Source organism: Vespa velutina, chromosome 9 (assembly GCF_912470025.1).
Source record: "Vespa velutina chromosome 9, iVesVel2.1, whole genome shotgun sequence".
Lineage (NCBI taxonomy): Eukaryota > Metazoa > Arthropoda > Insecta > Hymenoptera > Vespidae > Vespa > Vespa velutina.
The window spans coordinates 3339611-3360491 of NC_062196.1; the positions used below are offsets into that span (position 1 = coordinate 3339611).

Below are 20881 nucleotides of genomic sequence, written 5' to 3' on the forward strand. Positions count from 1 at the left end.
GTAACAGAATTAAAAAAAAAAAAGAAAGAATACTGTCAATCTCTGTTAGGATAGAAATTAAAAAAAAAAAAAAAAAAAAAAAAAGAAAAAAATGAAAAAAAAATGCAAGCTATAACTCTTGCGTACGATTAAAGACATGATTATAGAAAAATAAAGACACTATTCGCAAAGTTTCATTGTTGAAAGGAACATTTTAATGAAAACGAAACTTTTAATTTATAAATGTTTGTATATTATAACAATGCTTCTATTTGTTTTACAATAATACCCTACCGCATTTGTATGGTTTCCAATCTCTTTGAACTTTATACTATAACAATAATGTCTCTCCATTTGGACTCTGTTTTATGAAATCTTTAACAAAGATGAAACATGAAAGCTCCCAGCAAGAACTTCCTCTCTTGTAAATCATGTTTTCTTTCATATAGAGAATTCAATATAGAGAATTCATATAGAGAATACAATAAGAATTAATTTTCTTGTATTTCTATTTTTTATTACATAATATTTATTAATTACAAATAATATTGTGACTTTAGTAATTATAATAATTTTAATAATTTTAGTATCATTTATAGATTTACAGATAATATTATATATTTCATTGAAATATCATTTCTATGAATGTACAACGCAATATTAATAATTCTATAATAATATAGAAACCATAATTTATTGTTTACATTATGAACGACGATCGATATTCATCGATCTTTACGTCCTTTCTTTACGAAGAAAATTTATTATTCTTCATAGTAATACTTATAACAATATATACCTATAATAATATATACTTATATGCAACTATATATGATGTTATAAATTTGTCTCATAATAATCATTATTATATAATTAAAGAAAATAGTAGAAAATAATTTATATGTATGTAGAAATATTTAACAATTCGTTGAAATAGTTAACCATATCGATTTTTCTCGTAGTTCGATTAATATGAAATCTCCCATACACATATATATGTACACATATATATAACATGATTGTAAAATGTCACGAAGATAATTAATCCGACGTTTAAAGTCCATTCAGAAGGATGCGACTAGTGCGTATTAGAGCTTAAAACGAAAATTTACGACTTTTCGATTCGTTTGAACGGCGAACACGAAAATTCATTGGGAATGGCCAATAAATCGCCGACGCCGTCATACGTTCGATCGTGATCAAAAAAAAAAAAAAAAAAAAGAAAAAAAAAAGAAAAAAAAATAAATAAATAAAAGAAAAAAGACATATAAAAAAAAGAGACAAAACAGTTTCGGTCGAGTACAAAACTCGAGTGAAAATTGAAAAAGTATCACGTTGGATTGATAAAGCTGAGAGAATTCACAACGATGTGTCGTTCTCTACCTATGCTTCCAGTCGCTTGTTTCTTTTTTCTCCTCTTTTTTTTTTTTTTTTTTTTTCTTTTTGATGTTTTTTGTTAATATTACGCACGTTCATTGCAGGTTCATCAAATTCGATAGAGCTAGATACGCTACTGATCCAATAAATTTTGATGAGAGCAATATCTGAAAATGTACAAATTACAGAAAATTGCAATTACACGTGCAAAAACTGACGGACTAAAATCAAATATAAACTTTGAAAAATGTGTATATACGTATAAAATAAAAAAAAAAAAAAAAAAGAAAGAAAGAAATGAAAAAATGGTCTATATAAAATTATTGAAAATTGGAACTTCTTAAGTTTCGATTAGAAAAGAAAAGAATCTTCTATTACATTCGCATTCTCCTCCATCAGAGTTGTTAGTTATCTGATATAATAATTATTGTTATTTATCGTAATAAATAATATGTATTATTATATATATATATTATTGTATATTATTATATATATAAATATGTATTATATATATATATATATATATATATATATATATATGTAATATATATGATAAGAGTGTAGATAAATTTTCTTTCTGATCAATGAATGTAACATTTACAATATCTATAATCAATACGTACGAAATACATTAAGCTCTCGTTAGAAGTAAGAATATTGGGAGTGCATTTAAAGGGTGGTAAAATGATATACCTGACGACATCTACGTCGTAGCTTTGGAAACGCCGTCGGTATAGAGTTTCGAACAATATTCCACTGATGGCAGCACACTGAACAAATTTTCAACCCCCTTTACGAGATGATTCATCTTCTAAGAAAATGAATTCGTATTAAAGACATTTGATATATTCAACAATGTGTCAAATTTTTAAAGAATAACCAAGCAAGGATTTTTCCTTTTCTTTTTAATGAAGAAATTAAATAAATTCAATAATTAAAGAAATTTTCACGATTAGTTCATTGTATTTGACTTCGAAATAATAATTTTACGTATATATGACGTACAATATATTTGATATATCTATATAAAAATATATTTTATGTTAATTATTTTGTATGATCATTTATTTGATTCTATTTAATTTAGTTTTACATATTATTATTATTATTATTTTTTTTTTTTTTGTTTAAAATTGATCACGATAACTGACCAATCAAGGAAAAAGGAAGCCATACTTCCTTCCATTTATTAGGATACAGATTAGGTTGTCGTCGAGTGATTTATACTATCGGTTTCCCACTCCAGAAAACAGTCTGCGACCAGCACGACATGAAAATACCTACCTACGGCCATGATTCTCGATACATCAATTTTATGCAGAACGCACCGATTTGCCTTTCAATTTTCATGCAAATTTCTCGGCTGGTCGTTCGTAAAGGTCTTTGTCCTCCTTGCCCTAGATATCTTCTCTCTCTCTCTCTCTCTCTCTCTCTCTCTCCCCCTCTTCCTCTTCTGTATTTCTCTTTTCCTTATTCAAAATTTGGTTTTCAAACATTTTATATCGCTGTTTTATTAATTCTAATACCTTATATCGATCTCTTTCATTTGTTGTATATTTATTCTATTATAATTTTCTTTTTATATATTGTATCATACATTGTTATGATAATATATGTTAATAATTTTTTATTACTAACTATTATTAACGTATATCTTATAAATAAATTTATTAGATTCTTTTTCTTTTATATTAATTATTTTAATTATATTGTAACAATATGATCTTTTATAGATTCTAGATCTTTTATAAGATTATTTATTTACAGAATAATACGTTTTTATAATTTTCTTATTATTTTTTTTCTCTCTCTCTCTCTCTCTCCCTCTCTATCTCTCTCTTTCTCTCTCTTTCTCTTTTCATGCTTTTCCAAACCGATTATTGCTTTTCTCTCTTCTTTTCTGTCGTCGACCAAACTAAATTGATGCGACATCAGAGTAACAGGTTCTCAATTTAGCGGATAATATTAAAAGAGATGCTTCCCGAGTACCTACTTTCTTTCGATCGATCGATCGATCAAATTCGAGTGATGGATAATTTGAATAAAACGACGTGATTGCATTCCCTTTAATTTATGTTTTAAAATCCAAAGAATGAATTCGAAATGATATTTACAATCCTATTGTGAAATCATTCTATATTTTCTATATACAAAAAATTATAATGACAAAACGCATAGATGGATTTACATTCCTTTTTATAACTTACCTGTTAAAATTTGAAAAAAAAAAGGAAAAACATTTCAATCAGACGATATCAATGGAACTCGACAATTTTTTTATTCGCCATTTCAATTTTAAATCTATTACTGTACGATTTCAAAGGGAGATCAATTCTATCGGAAAGATAAAAAAAGGTATTAGGAAGAAGATTAAAAAAATGAAGAATACAAAAAAGATGAAAAAAGGAAGAAGAGAAAAGTCAGGAGGTCATCGATATTGGTTCACGTTTGATTCTTTATGCTCTCATCCTTCTGTGATTTTATTTTAAAGTGACGGGAAAAAGCGCAGATTTCCTCGCCAATCGTGAGAGAACTTTCCCTTTTCGTGGTTCAATCCCAAATAGGAATATGACGGTACGTTCGATTCCTGCCGTCAGTAGTGATAATTAAAATTGTAAATTAAACCTTCAGGATAAGCTTTGCGAGCAAATAAGTTTTTAGATCTCTCTTCCCTTCTGTCCCCCATCGATACCTTCCTCCCTTCCTCCCTCCCTCCCTGCCCCCCTCTGTCTCTCTATTTCTATCTCCATTCCTATCTTTGTATTTGTCTCTATTTCTCAATATATTTGTTGATTATCGAAAATGAAATCAAATCTGTGATTAAGCGATCACTTTGTGAGATCAAGAGTATCTTTTCCGATCGACACGGTTAATGTGTGTACACGAGAAAAATAAAACGGCAAAAGTTAACGATTTCTATTACTCTCCCAATTACACAATCCATTTTTGATTAAACGGATTAGATTGAGATCGTTGTGTTTGTATTTAATAAATGTTTCAAAGATTCTATTCACTTTTCTTTTTTTTTTCTTCTTTTTTTCTTCATCAGAAAATTAATTACTATTTACACTCGTTTCTCTCATTGTAAAATTATTTTAATTAATGGTCAAGAATAATAGATAGTAGTTTTTATTAGAAAAAAAAAAAAAAGGAAAAGAAGAAAAAGGAGAACATTGAAAATTACAATATATATATATATATATGAAACTTAGATCTTATTATTTGAAAAAAAGTTTTTAAATGAAGAAAATTATAAAATTATTTCTATACGAAATATAATAAGCTCGCATGTTCCAAATTGTTGACACAAAAGTAAAGTTATATAAAGTTAGAGGAAGTGTGCGTGTGAGAGAGAGAGAGAGAGAGAGAGAGAGAGAGAGAAATAATACACGTACGCGCTTTTGCTTCTCTCGAAAAGATATTAAAATTTTTTGATATTTCGTGACTGTGAAATAACGCGCTTTCCACGAGTAAGTAATTTTATAATATCGAAATACTTCGATGCACAGCATTCTCAGTGGATTCCGACGTGTGTCTCATTCGTCGACTCGGTTAACATCGATGCGACATTCAATTTCCATGCGCCCTCGCTCCAACATATCACGAGTGACAGTCGCAATGTTCTCACTACGGTAAAATGCTCCGAAACATTTGTTCACTTCTAGCCTTTATCTTCTTGTTTTGAAAGAGAAAAAGAGAAAAATAAGAAAGTACTTACATTCTTCAATTAATTTCGAATGATTAAAATTCATTAATATCGCGCTTGATTCATATATTGTATATTATATTGTAATATAATACGAAATACGATAACTTGACGAATACATTAACTTGAATCCATTTAAATGCAAAATTGTCAATTAATTCAATCATTTAAATCAAATTACGTGAAATTTTTGTAATTAAATATATTCTTTATTCTTTTGCAATTTTTTTTTTTTTTTTTTTTTTTTTTTATATTTCATATCTTTCATATCATGTATATGTAAAGTTAATGATCTATATCTTCAGGTATATCGTTTGAAAATTAATTAATTATTATATAATTAATGAGTACATATATTCAAATAATTTTATGAAATTTGAACGGATATTAAACAAAACAAAACAAAAATTGTCATTATTAAGGATTTTGTATGGTAAAATAAAAAATAACAAAATGGGGAAGAACCATATGATTAACGTGGGCTTTGATCGGATGAAAATAAAAGAAATTTGTACGACTCCAAGAGTCAAGCGATTAAAGTTCGTAGCTATCGATTTAAAGTTCGCTCGAACAGACGCTTTACCGATTTCGTCCGACAAACTAGAAAATGCGATCGAATGAAATGGATTCAACGATAAATTAAACAGCCAAAGTCCTCGGCGTTCTAATTTGCAGATCGTATTCCAAAAAGAAAACTTTGTCGTATTCCGGACGGGATTGGAAGAATTTATAGTTACTCTAATATCGAAAACTCTGAATAGTTAGCGAGCCGACCGATATGGACATAAATTTTCAAACTGACCCGAACCAACGTGCTCTCGCTACCACAAGCAAACTACGGTGATCATTTTTCGTCCGACGTAAATCAAAGTAACTCGTAAAAAACGACGTGACCTACCGTAATAGTACATATCTACATATGTCTACATATGTATATAATAATGGCATATACGTGTATATAATATATATGAAGAATATTTAATAAAAATATTTTTATTATTTATACTAACAGCTATCGATATCTTTTTTGTTTCCACTTGCAGGACAAAGGAATTTAAAAAAGTATCCTGTAATGGTGTTTATACATGGCGAAAGTTATGAATGGAACAGTGGTAATCCATACGATGGCACCATTCTAACGGCTTATGGAAATGTCGTTTTCGTCACCATAAATTTTCGCCTAGGCATTTTAGGTAAGTTAGATTCCTTTACGTACGGATATATATATATATGTATATATGTATTTAAAAATTTAAATATGTTAGATATGTTTTCGCAGAATATATTACATATACCATACGTACATGTATATACATATATATATATATATATATATATATATATATACACTCAATGATATGTATATATACTATAAAAAATGTATATGTATGCATACATTTAAATATCAAGATTTAATGTAGTACTTGCATTACGTGCACGTGTTTAGCATTTCTACTTTGCTATAAATTACAAAATCGTTGAATCGATCTAGAATGAATTTTTTTCTTTTTCTACTCTCCACGATCGTATCGTGATTCAACTCTAATAAAAAATCAATAAATTCTATTTACGAAGATCGCCGAGGATATTCGATTTTTCAACGGACCGAAGGCAAAAGCTGTTCCAATTTGAATTTACGAAATCCCGTTGGACTGCGTGAAGATATTCAGCACAGAATCAAGACTTCTGCATCGTTAATATTCACATATCGACGTTTCGACCTTTGATCCTTAATACGCGAATTCTTTTTATTTTCTTTATTTGTTATTATCCGTGAACATGGTCAAATCACGTGATCAACCTGAGGAATTAGATGTAATCTTAAATGAAGATCCTTTTGCAGATCTACATACAAATTATATTATTATATTATTAAAATCATAAAAACTATCTATAAATAAATCATTTCAAACAAACTATAAATAAATTATTTTTTATATTTACAATAATTCAATTGAAATATAAAGAAATATACAGATTTAATACTATTTCCAAATAATAAGATAAACAATATATTTTTCTTTTTATCAAAAGATCGATCCTTTTACCTCCTTCCCTCTTCTAATTCGTTTTATCTTCCGTAGCGAGTTCCTTTAGATTAACTAATGAAAAAAAAAAAAAAGAAATAAAAAAAGGAGATAAAGATAAAAAAAAGAGAAAAGAAAATCCGGTAGAGAAGCGCGAGATGGAAATGACGAAGTACGTAGCTTAATCAAACTAACGAAAGGTTAAAGAGCCTCCTTTCCTGTTAGTTAGTCCGAAACGCAGAACCAGCTCTTATACCATAACGCTTCTGTTCTTTTCTTCCACTACGTCGAGCTCGAGAAGCATATTTTTTCCCATGTTTTGCGAAGGGGCCAAGTTATCCGTGAGCTTCTATCTTTCTTTTCCTTCTCTTTCTCTCTCTCTCTCTCTTTCTCTTTCTCTCTTTCCCTCCCTCTCTTTCTCTCTCTCTTTCTCGAGCAAAGCAGACCACCTAAAGCGAAGTTACTAAGCGCTTCTCCGGCACTTTAACCTAATTTATGATTATGGTTTCGGACTCGTCTTTCTCTTCTCTTCTCTCTCTCTCTCTCTCTCTCTCTCTCTCTCTTTCTTTTTATCTCTATATCTTTTCTCTTCTCCTGCTATTACGCTCTTTTTTCTACTTCGACCACTCCACTTACTAGCTAGGCTATACGTTCGTTCATTCTCTATTGCAACGTTCGTCCATTTGTATCGTACTCATGCTCCTACTCATGTTATCCTTTTCACGAGAAAGGTCAGTTGGAAGGTTCCACTTTCTAAAAGGTAACTTTCTTCTATAATACTTGTCCTTTTCGAACTTCGAATTATATAAACACTGAGACGAAAGTCTCGGCAAACTCAATGAACTTTACTCTTGCATCAACCAGAGTTTTATTTTTTTTCCTTTTCTTCTAGTCTTCCACTACTTTCTTTCTCGCTTCGAAATTTTTCAAAGTCTCCTTTCGCCGTGGATGATCGATAGCGTTCACTATTTCTACGCCATGAACCGTGACGTTCTTTTACGGGGATATAGCGACCGATTGCTGGAAGATTTTGAAAAAGAGAAAGAGAGCAACACTACGATTTATTATAGTAAAGTTAGAATCTGTAAGAAGAAAATATTTGAATATATAAGGAAAATGAAGAGAATAAAACAAATATTTCTAACAATGAAAAAAATATAATATATTGCAAAGATTTACTCGATCGATATAACACGGTAACAAAAAAAAAGTGATCTTCTTTTGTAGGTTTTCTAAGACCAGGTACTAGGGACGACGCAGCGAGTAATTTTGGATTACTGGATCAAATAGCAGCGCTTTTATGGCTCCGAGAAAATATTGCTGCCTTCGGTGGAGATCCCAACAGTGTGACCTTAGTTGGTCACGGTACAGGTGCCATTTTTGCTAACTTACTTCTCATCAGTCCAGTTGCAAACAATAAAGGTACGACGATTTAATTGAGACAAGTATTTATTTAAAGATATAAAATGAAATAAATTAAATTTCGAAAAAATCTTTTCTCTCTCTTTATTTTATATTATAATTTTCTTAATAATTTTAAATCGAAAAATTCTAATGTAATTTCTTTTTCCGCGGTAAATATTTTTCTTTCTGAAAGACTTCTTTATTTCATGCTAAATTGAATATCCAACAAACTTGGAATCTAACCAGGGAACTCATATCTTCTCGTAGGTATTTTATATATGTATATACGCGGCAAGAGCATATTCGGAGTTCAACAAGAGTGAAATTATCTTCTACGCCCTTAAAACGTTTCCGTGTTTCAAAAATATATTAAAGTACTTCTCTCTTGGAAAAACAACTTCATTCCTTTTCGTATGTCTCTAACGTATACGAACTACTGTAACCTCGCATTGGTGTCGTTCAACGAGAAACTAATCTCTTCTACGTAAATTCTAGAAAAACTCGTTAAAAGAACTTCTTGTTTGGAGTCATGTAAAAAAAAAAAAATTTCATATAAACCTGGACCGTTAAATTTTTCCATACAGTATATACATTTTCCAAGAGATATTTCACGAATAAATTCGACATATTCTGCATAACTAATAACAATAATAATACTTGATGAAGTTGTATGTATTAACAATATTATTAAGAGGAATACGAAATTCGAAGCAAAGTAAAAATCATGTCTGCTCATTTCGAAGTAATTGCAAATTGCAACAATTACAATGCGTAAGGATTCAACTTTAAGACTGGTGTTCCTCCAGCTCTCATTTATTCAATTATTTAATAATTATTCAACCTATCTATATAATGTTAATATATTCTTACACTAATATAACAGAAAGTTTATCTTAAAAATAATAATGTTACTTCTAAGAGATATATATTGGTGTAAATAAAGTTAGTTTAGAATCACATTGACGATAGTAGAAGAATAGAACGTGTTCGAGAAGTTGGAGTAAAGTTGGCCAGTTTCACGAGATCGAAGTTTGTTGAAAGGGGTGTTAGGGGTAAAGGAAGGAAGGAGGAAAGGGAAGGGTTAGGGGAAGGGGGATGGGACAAGGTCGGGGAAGGAAGGTTTGAGAGTAAGAGAAGGATAGAGAATCGTTTCGTGAATTAATCTCGTAGATCGTGAACGGTGTGAACCGGTGAACCGGGACACACGCGTGCATACGTATTACAGGGTGAAACTGCGAGCGTAACTAGGAAGGGGTTCGTAGCACAGCTTGGACGTACGTGTTACGGTCTAAACGTTCCTCGCATGAACGCGTCGATGCTGTGGTTGTCTCTCTCGTAGACAATCTCCACTCCCATCATCGAACCCTAAACGCTAGAAACTCGTTGACGAACACATTTTACGAGAAAGATCAGAGAAAATTCGATCATTTTTCATACTCATCGAAAGTAAAGGCTTTTTGCTTTTCTGTCCTTGACACCAACACGATCGACGAATTCACCCTCTTCGGCTAATAATTATGAAATATATTAGAACCTCACAACTTCAAGAAGGGGAGATGATCGTGACGATTTATCGATATACGGCTTAACAACGTCAACATGTACTATATAGTTTCGAACTTCTCTTGAGTGTTCTTCGGGGTAGATAATTTTTTACTTTTTCTTTTTTGTTATCTTTTTTTCTCGAAGCCGAGACGTTAAGAAGTATTCCACGATCAGGATTAATTTCATCTCTAGTTCTTGACTTTGTTTTCCTTCTTTAAATAGAAAACTTGTAGAAAACTTGAAAATTCAATTTTCAAACGAAACTAAGTTGAATATTTTCAACTAGTAAAGGGATTAATTTTGGGCTACGTTTATATATATATATATATATATATATATATATATATATATACATATACATATATAAAGCAAAGAGGAAAATGGAATTGTAATTTTTCATTTTACCCCTTGTTTGTATTTTTACGTTGCGTTTAGGTCAGCTGAGAAAGAAGGGAAAGATCATTTTTTGTTCTCTCTCCTCTTTGTTCATCTTTTCCTCTCTTTTTCCCTTTTGTTTTCACTTTCTTCATCCTCTTTCACCACGGCAAGCAAGCAGAAAAGTTATTAATCGTTCCTGTCTCTTATAACATTCAGGTCTGTTCAAGCGAGCCATTCTGATGTCCGGCTCGGCGTTGAGCGCTGACGCCATTGGCAAGGCGCCGCTGCAAATTACCAAGCAGGTAAGAATACATTCTAGTTTCATCGATCAAGTTCGAATGGAAGATGAATTTACGCGAAAGAAAGAGTGAGGAGAGAGAGAGAGAGAGAGAGAGAGAGAGAGAGAGAGAGAGAAGGGGAGAAAAAGAAGTTATCACGTAAAAAAACAAGTTCTTTTTTTGTATTAGGTATATACTTTGTACAAAATATATCTCTATTTTCGAAATTCATTCTCGATATGGTTATATGAAATGTACTTTTGATTGACAAATAGATGAATAAAATAATATAATAATTTTCTGACATTTATATTAATGAAGTAATCAGAAAGTATTCATAATTTTTGTATCATTATCACTCGTAAAATTTTCCCTATATTATCAAGCAAATATTTCAATTATTTAATATACCATTAGTATAGAAATATGTGTCAGATATAATGAAATTGTTAATCTGCCTTTATTTCAATTGAATTTAAACGTAATCGTTCATTATTACTTAAATACCTATTAAAAATTTTTTACGTCGATTATTATAAATGATTTCTTTCAGCGAAACAACAGCTTTGCATCCTTTTTTCATTTTTCTTACTTATATATATATATATATATATATATATATATATATATATAAAATAAAAAAAAAGCAAAAAAGAAAAATATTTTCACGCACCATATGTCGTTTTATCATTTCGGAATATTATCAGACAAACAGATAATAATTGTGAAGTCGGTCTATTAGATTCAAGGAATCAAAGGGTGTTCTTAGTAAAATCCGCGAAATACTGTATAGCATGGAGGACAGGGGGAGGGGATAGTAATAGAGGGGGATAGGGAGACAAGAACGGAGTTCGCTCGAAGGCCCGTTAAAGGTTTTCATCGCCTTTGATCCCGTCGTCGGCAAAGGGATGAGAGGATTTAGGAAGTCTCTTACGTATCTCGAACGCGAAATTAAACGCATCGGTGCAACACGGGTCGACGCCTTTGCGTTTCCACCGTCTCTACTCTTTAAACTCTCTCATCGCCTCTTTCTCTCTCTCTCTCTCTCTCTCTTTCTCTCATCGCCTCTTTCTCTTTCTCTTTCTCTCTCTCTCTCTCTCTCTCTCTCTCTCTGACTCTTTTTATATCTCCTTTCTTGTTTCTCTCATTCTCTCTCATATCTTTATGGGAATATTATAACGTCAGAATACTATAACACGAGACTTTTATAGTGAACTCGAGTACAAAGAAATAGACATAGAATTTCTTATTTCTTTCAGTAAAACAATTATATTTGAAAAAAGCTTAATTTTATAAATATAACCACTGACCTTCATCCTTTTTTTTATATCCACATGCATTTTCTCTTGAAAAATTTTTAGAGAAATAATTTCACATAAAATTGGGAATGCATTCACTAATATATTACATACATATATAGACTCGTTAATAAAATTAAAATATTCTGTAAATATTATAAACTTTCTTATTTATTATTTTGGTATAAAAGTGTAAATATTTATTTGATCTCTTCTTAATAAATTCAATTTATTAATACTCCCTATATCAAAATAATGTCGGACCTCTCGAATGAATTGTGTTTTATTTTATCTTTCATCGAAACTCTTTTAATTTATAAATCCATTAAAAATAATTCACTTATATTATTTCATATCTCACTAAACACTACAAAAAAAGGGACAATTAAATACATTTAATTAATATATTAATTATTCAAATGATTCGTTTGAATTTCATTTGCATCACAAAGTTAAAATACAAATACGAATACGAATGTAAGCCATTCCCTTACATCGAACAAAGAAACGTTCAGAGAATAAACTGGTGTCACGATCTAAATTCCAGGTTGGTGAGAGAGAAATAAAAAAAGAAAACACAATGATCGTTTATCGTCGCGAGAGCTTCGAGATAGGTCAGGAATGTTCATTGCTGTTCAAGAGAAATTGCAGGAATCGCTTCCTTTTACAGGTGGCGCACGCTTTGAATTGTCCAACGACGACCGACAGCGATTTGGCTCTTTGTCTGCGCTTTCAAGATGTCGAAGCTCTTTTAAACGTGAAGATTCACAAGCCGAAATACGTGCCGGCGTTTGCACCTCTTGTTGACAAGGCAGTTATACCGGATAAACCTATTAATCTCATGGAAAACACACAACTTTTTGGCAGGTTAGTTATTTTGTATGACAAATCGAAAGAAGAAATAATTTCTATCGAATTAATCCGCGTTCGTAAATCAGTCAACTTTATGGAATTGTTAATAGATAAATAATTAATAAATACTTTTACTATCATGAAAATATATTATATATACGTTATTAATAATCTTATCTATTTCTATTTTCTTTTTTCTCTTTTACTATATATATATATATATAAAATTAGAAATTAAATATAATCTTTTATATATAAAATATATATTATATAACATAGTTATTTTATTTTATATCGTTCGTAAGACGGCACATTAGTTCTAATCTAAATATATATTGAGTTGATTCATAAATAAGTGCCGTTTCATTGTAATAAACTTTTTACTTATATGTTATTTATTTATACTTGTATGTTATTTATAAATCACTTATTTATGAATCGACCCAATACATTTAAATCTATCAAAATGTATAGAGAATATATCGAAAATATTATATGTATATATTCTCTATGGAGAGAGTATACGAGATAAAATATACAAAACGATACTCGTAATGCTTCTCTCACCTAGTCGCATGCTTTTAAGAGCACCCACCTTTTACCACGGTATTACGTACTACCGCGTATTATTGCGGCAAGTGGGTACGCGCAGTAGATTAATCCTTTTCGCCGCATAACCGTGCATCGTATAGGAGCCGCTTATGGCAGAAAGCAGTGCGCTTTGAATACGTCTCTAGGGTATTCGTGCAAAATTTCTCTAATACATCCACTTGTAAATACTTGCGCAGATTCGACTTGATGTACGGCGTTACTGAGTCAGAAAAATTTCATATTTTACCGCCCATTGCTTTACTACATGGTTTGTCAGATAATCAACGCGATGAGATACTTCGAGATCATGCTAAGGTAAGAATCATTATTTGTGATTATTATGCGATCAGTCTTTTTACATTGAAAATTTTCGGATGCACGTGTATACGTTCAAAAAGATTAATAACGTTAATAATCAATGATTCTCTATGGATAAAAAATATAAATTTAAATTAATCTTTGTAATCAAGATTGAAAAGCAAAATATTCGTTTGATTCGTATAACATCATTTCTTTTATATGTTCTAATTATAGTAACAAAAAATTCGTATAATTGAAAAAAAAACTTTCAAATCCATATAATCGTACTATACGAATCATAATTACAATTGGCAGTCTTTAACTTAAAGAATAAATTCGTATTAAATTGATATGAAGCTGATTAAATTTAATAAATTTCTTTAAGGAATGAAAAAGAAAGATCTAATCAATTTTACAGGCTACGCACGAGTTGGAGCCAGAGCTCGTACTATCAAAGATTCTCGAACACTATGGCGACTTTTACGGTGAATTTACAGACGACTATGCGACGAAGAATAGGGATATGGTTCTGGAAGCATTCTCTGACAGCGGTACTGTCGCACCATTGATAATGACCGCCAATTTACATTCTAGGGCGAACCCGAATAGTTACATGTACGTCTTCTCTCATCCGAAGGCTATGCAAGATTACTCCGGCGTAAGTTACTTCTTACCTTGACATTGATAGATCGACTACTCCTCGGACTTCCAGGAATATGTTAATTAATTCTGAAGAGTGTTGAAAGAGAAAGTCGATTTAATGTAATCAATACTCAAATCGATCGTCGAAATTTCATTATACAATAGAATGTTTTAATTAAGTCAATATTCATACACGTATATACATATATATATATATATATATACTATTTAATTGTTTATGTTTTTCGCTTACACATGATGTTTGATTTTAATCTTATGCATTTATATGTGAACAGATTTACTTTGTATAAAATACGTTGAAAAAAAAAGAAAAAGTTATATGTATAGAGTTTGATGGAGTTCGAAGGGAGACGTCGAAATGTTTCAGGGAAATACTGATAAGCGGAAATGTCAAGAAAATTTTAAAATCACTGACATATTTCTCAATGGAATAAATATGTCTTTTCACAAGTTAATTATACCGTATAGATATATGATATACATTGTAATAACTATATATATTTTTCGATCGAAATATGATACAAAATTTTTATTCGTTATTCGAAAGTATAAAAAAAGAAATATATATATATATATATATATATATATATATATATATATTTACGATATAAAATAATGAAATATCACCTAATATTTTTTCATCTACGGACCGTCGATATTTTATCGTAAAAAAAAAATAAAAATACAATTGTGAACTTATTTTTTTCTGTCTGTATCCGTTTATCTTTCCGTTTCTCTCTATCTTTTTTGCTCTTCTGAATTTCTCGTTTGCTAGCTTAACAATAGTCATTATGTTCGTAAACTGCAGAAAAGAAAAACACGAGTAGGAACTATGAATCTGTTTGGGTTAGGGCCAAATATCCTTGTGATTTCTATTACACAGAGACTAAATCGGCCGAAATGTCGAATGGTTTTCGAGTAGAACTAAAGTTTCATTTTCCGATTGGATCTGGTCCTTTATTTTCCGAGTTATCCAATACTCTCGACTCGGTGTTGATGTAGGTACACTTTACCGACCCTTGATCGTATCGTTGATCAACATAAAGGTCTCTTTAGGCTCGTAGACGCTTGTGAAGTCAGCGGAGCGCTATAAATTTGTGTTGCGTTATGGCATACGATAAGGATGTTTAAGAACCTTTAGAATGATCTTTTTATTTCTATCAAATTGAATTCATTCGATTAAATATTACTCAATTAAATATATCAAAATATATTACACGTTTCATCTTAAAAAATCACATGTATAAAAGCACAAAATTCAAAAACTAGTCGTTCTCATTGATCGATGTTACAAAAATAATGTAAGTTACAATAACAATATAATCATTCCTTTTCTCGGAGAATTTTGGGGGAGAAAAAAAGAATGAGAATATTTTACATATCCGGATTATACGTAATATACACTGTGTATCGACCAATAACCGTACTATTTATTCTACCAACGTTCGCGTATTGGAATCAAATAAACGAAAAAAAAAAAAAAACAAAACAGACAAAAAAAAAACAAACAAATACAAAAAAAGCCACTTTCACCCCACCGAAAAAAGGGAATTGTTACGAGAGCCGTATTGTGCAGCGGAAAATGGTATTATATGACGATACCGCAGGCAAATATAGCAAATACGGTAAATATTACGTATTCGACTACCAATGTTGCCCCTTCGACACGGATATTTGCATCGTATGGGCGCATCGTGCACCATAAATATGGGGAATTCCATTTCCAAGTTCAATGACGTGGCCGATGTATCGTTACGTTAAAGTCGCAAATTCCCGAACGCATTGACCGAAGTACGAGGTATGCGCGCGCACGCACACACACATACTATTCGTTTCCCACGTAATGCCGGAGGGCAGATAGAAAAAGAAAGAGAGAGAGAGAGAGAGAGAGAGAGAGATATGATAAAAAAAACCGACAGAAATCGGATTGGTTCCTGTGAAAAATTTCTACTTTGAATCCATATATTGGGTATTTCATTTTTTATTCAAACTAAAAAAATACTTACTTTCAATATTTCTTTTTTATAATGATTGGAATTATGTGATTAATAATTCGAGAAGATTTAAATACAATCGACTATTTTAATAACATTTACAAAAGTCGAGTAAAAATGAAATACGTGACATACGCAAAGACACTAACATAATCCTTTAGATTATGTTGTCTACTTGAGATAACATATTTTAGCTCGAAATTATGGTACTTCAAGTAGGGTGGTGGTATACATATAGTTTGGAATATATGGGGATAAATTTTTAGACACTCATAATCAACAGGGTAACTTATGAATGAAAAATAAATTTGTATACCGAATAAAACATTGGAATCGAATATACGTTTCCCTTTGAAAATTTTCTCCATCTGTCGACATTAATAAAAAAATTCTTTTTTTTTTTTCTTTTTTTTTTTTTTTAATGAAATATAATATTGTTGTAAGAGAACTCGCAAACTGAAAATATAAATTTATAATATACACTCGACATCCGTTAAGGCAATAAGTTTTTCAAATTGAAAATGTAAAGTAAATCTGTGATATACGTATATACATATGTATTTACATTGTATATAGTCTATGTACATATGAGAAACGAACGTTAACGATAAAGCTGCTAATTTAAATATTCCCAAGCTGGATCCGATGGCCCGGCCGGATGATTATTTCTGATTTCTCTCGTGCACTAACCTCTCTCGGTGATGTTATTCGAGGCTCGTATAATTATCGACGACGCCGTTGAATGGGATATCAGAAGGGTAGGGCGTGGAACAAAAAGCGGGACATATCGATCGATATCGTCGCTTCGTTATTTTACAGCAACAACGACAACAGACGATACACGGCGAAGAGCTGTCCTATGTGCTCGGCGTTCCACTCGACAGAAGCAAGTACGACTTGCGTATTCGATACAACATCGGCGAGACATTGTTTTCCGAGGCCATGATGAATTGGTGGTGCAGCTTCGCGTACATCGGGTAAGTCTGATCATTTATATCAAAAAATTATATAATTAACCAGAAATTTTTTGAACGAACGAATCTCAAGGATCGTTAATTTAGTTTCGTCTTCGACATTTTTTAATGTTTTGCTGATTAAAAAAAAGAAAAAAAGAAAAAAAAATGAAATAAACAAACAAAGAAATAGAGGAACTTACGAAATACCGATTGCTTTCAACATCTATGATATTATTATGCAATGATATTTCTTTGATATAATGATAAAGTTTAGATATGACGTTAAAAATATTTTCTTTAAACAATGACAATACGTAAAATATCGATAGAATGACATTATATAAATAAATATTATTTATATTTATTAAAATGAACGTAAATGAAATTTATCTCTGATGACGTGCTTGTTAAATTTATTAAGTAGTCAACTACTTCGTATCATTAATAAATAACGACTTCATACCTGTCTAATCGATGAGACAGAAATTTTCTCTCAAAATAACTCTCTCGTAGTAGATTTTTTTATGACGATGCACTTTAACGCTCTCCATTCCAGAGCTCATGATCGTACATGAGAGTGACCGCTAACAAAAGTCTCTTCGCTGCAGACATGTCAGCGATAATTTACACTCTCTAACAAGGACAATGACCGCGAAACAAAATGAAATCAACGTATACGTTGTTATGTTACGTTGTTATATTATATGTATAGATATAAACATACGTCGAACGTTTACTGCTCCGCTTGTAGGTAGCATTAGCACGCCTATTTCAGCCAGTGGCAGCTCTGGAAAATTGCTTTACGAGGACTACAACAGGAAAACAAGGAAGGCTGTTCAGGAAAGTAGTGGAAAGCTTTAGAGGCACTTTCGAAACGGCTTTCGGCCGGACCGAAACGATTTTCAAAGCGAATCTAAGGCGACGGTCCTGTTTTACCCGTTTTACGTGCTACGAAAATCCGCTTTCGACGAAAAGTGGAATGTCGAGGGAAGCGGACCGTTTCACAGAGGTTCCTCGTATTATAAAACACGATTTTCAATTAACTCTAGTACGTCTGAATATTTATACGTTTACTACTCGAAACGATATGGTAATGGTAATCCAGTTGAGCTGGCTTCTCTAACTGACATCGAGCAAAAATTTCTAACGTGGATAATGGTTAGAAGAGAAATTGCATATATACATTTAAACTGATATGATTACTACATACGTTTAATCTCATGTACGATATAATAAGATCAAAATTATAAGAAAGAAAAAGGAGAGAAAGAGAAAAAGAGAGAGAATGAGAGATCAGATAAAAAAAATGATAGATCTCAATTCTCATTCCGTAGAAATCTGATAAATCTATTCGAAACGTGATAGAATTACGAATAAAGTTCGTTATCCGTGAGATAAAATTATATCCTATCTAATATCGTCCAAAGCAAATTACGTCTCCTAAATCGTTAAACTTAGATTTGATAAATTCGTAGATCCATCAGGAATGCATAATGATAAACTAGATCGGTAATACTGAAGAATGACTCCGAGGAGAATGTTTCTGTCCTCGGATATTACATTCGCATCCCATTTTCCAACATTAATCGCAATCCGTCAGTCGTGCACTCTATTCTATCTTGTCGTTTTGGTTTCGTCAGTATGGCTTCTCCTTTAAGTTCACCGCTTGAGAATAATTTTACTCGAGGAAGGTTGCACGATGGTGAACTCTCGACGCGATGTCTTCCATTTTTCGTCCTCGCTTACAATTCTCGATTCGATCTCGCTCACTCTCTGTGAGTGCTCTATATAAAGTACTATGCGATATATAGATGCATATGCATCGCGATATATGCATCCGTGGGATCACCTTTAACTGGGTCAATCCAATTAAGTGAAACAAAGCTGTTTAGTAGCTCTGTTTGCAAGCAAACGCCATACTCGCAAGTCGATTGTTACACATGTACGGACAATCTCAGTAAATACATTTCTAACGATTATGCATTTCTCCTATAATATATGATGTTTCTAATTAACAAAGAAATAATGTCTGCATAGGTATTAGATATTGAATATATATCAAACGAATATTAGATACCTAAATATTAGATGTTAAACGAATATTTTAACGATAAATCTTCGACATAAAAATAATAATATTTTTCTGCATATATCTTAATTTAGATAAAATTTTATTTCTGTATCTATTCGTGAAATAGAAACCCGAACGCAGCTAAAAGATATCCATATTTGACCGACGGATTAAAAGAATGGGAACAGTATGAGCTTCACTGGTTGGAGTACAACCCAAGAAATCAAACTTATTTTAATTTAAGTAAGTATACTACGTTAGAGTAAAAGCATACATATACATATATACTTGTATATATATATATATATATATATATATATATATATACATACATACATATATAGAATATACGTAGAGTCACCAAGAATGGTCTTCGTTGACCATGGGATGAAATTCTTTTGTCGCAGCTATACCACCAAAGCTCGGCTCTCACTATCGTTCCGCTGAGATGCAATTCTGGAATGAGGACCTTCCTAACATGCTGAGGCATCCCAACAAAGACATTCCGATGTTCAGTCGACCAAAGGGTCCACGACCTGCGATCCTCGACTTCGCTGATGGGATTGGTAAATACGCGAATGGCAGCTCCGACAGGAACTACGATATCCACAGTGCCTGGTCAGCGATTAACTATAATATATTTATATTTTTGTTAATATCTATATCTAGTAATTTTTATATTGTTTAATATTATTATTATATACATTATGAATCTCTTAAAGTTGGAGAAAAACGATTGATAAAATGAAATCTTTTCTAAAATGAATTAAAAGTATATAACAATATATTAAAAGTATAACAATTAATATTGTTGATATAATTGCTCCTACGTGTAACTTATTTTCTGTTAAGGAGATAAAAGGTATCAACGATTTTAATCATTTACTAAAATCAAATGATTTCCGATTAGGTTTACAACGAAGACTCCATCGAGTATTACTGAAAGTAATTTGGAGGGGAGACCGTTGATACCTTTCTTCATAACAACGAATCAGCCAAATCTTGAAAGCACCACGCCTGAATCAAGTTCTTTGAAAAGTTCTTCGGTGATAGCGATGATGATTGGTTTTGGCGTCGTATTCCTCTTGATCAACTTATCCGCTTTCTTTTATCTTTACCGAAAGCGTCAAGCAACGAAAAAGAATGAAAAGCCTCTTAAAAGACGTCTCAGCCAGAAGGACGAAGCATTCAAAAGGCCGAAGACAGAGAAACAAGAAAACCATTATGGTGACCTCGGTTATAAGAGCGATAGTAAGCCGGATTTGAACGAGGTGATAAAAAGTGACAAGGCTTACGACAACAATTCGAACTTCGGTAGGAGGTCAAAACTTTCTCGAGAAAATTCCAGTTCTACCATCGACACCCATATTAAAGTTAGGGAATGGATACAGCAGGAAATTGTACATAGGTGAGAAAATATCTTACCGTGTCCTTTTGCCTCCTCCAAGGTGATTGATAAATC

The 20881-nt window shown here is 31.6% G+C and overlaps 1 protein-coding gene across 5 annotated transcripts in view; it reads left to right on the forward strand.

Moving 5' to 3' along the window:
- LOC124951668 overlaps positions 1-20881 on the forward strand; it is a 72969-nt gene that overhangs the window by 46292 nt on the left and 5796 nt on the right. For 4 of the 5 annotated variants that reach the window (XM_047500422.1, XM_047500424.1, XM_047500423.1 and 1 more), the window contains exons 4-13: positions 6106-6255; positions 8317-8511; positions 10633-10718; positions 12663-12859; positions 13633-13750; positions 14154-14393; positions 17212-17369; positions 19547-19662; positions 19827-20037; positions 20330-20827. In XM_047500422.1, coding sequence (XP_047356378.1) covers positions 6106-6255; positions 8317-8511; positions 10633-10718; positions 12663-12859; positions 13633-13750; positions 14154-14393; positions 17212-17369; positions 19547-19662; positions 19827-20037; positions 20330-20827 — 1969 coding nt within the window. The remainder of the gene's footprint in view (positions 1-6105; positions 6256-8316; positions 8512-10632; positions 10719-12662; positions 12860-13632; positions 13751-14153; positions 14394-17211; positions 17370-19546; positions 19663-19826; positions 20038-20329; positions 20828-20881) is intronic. The other variant, XM_047500426.1, reaches the window with a different exon arrangement.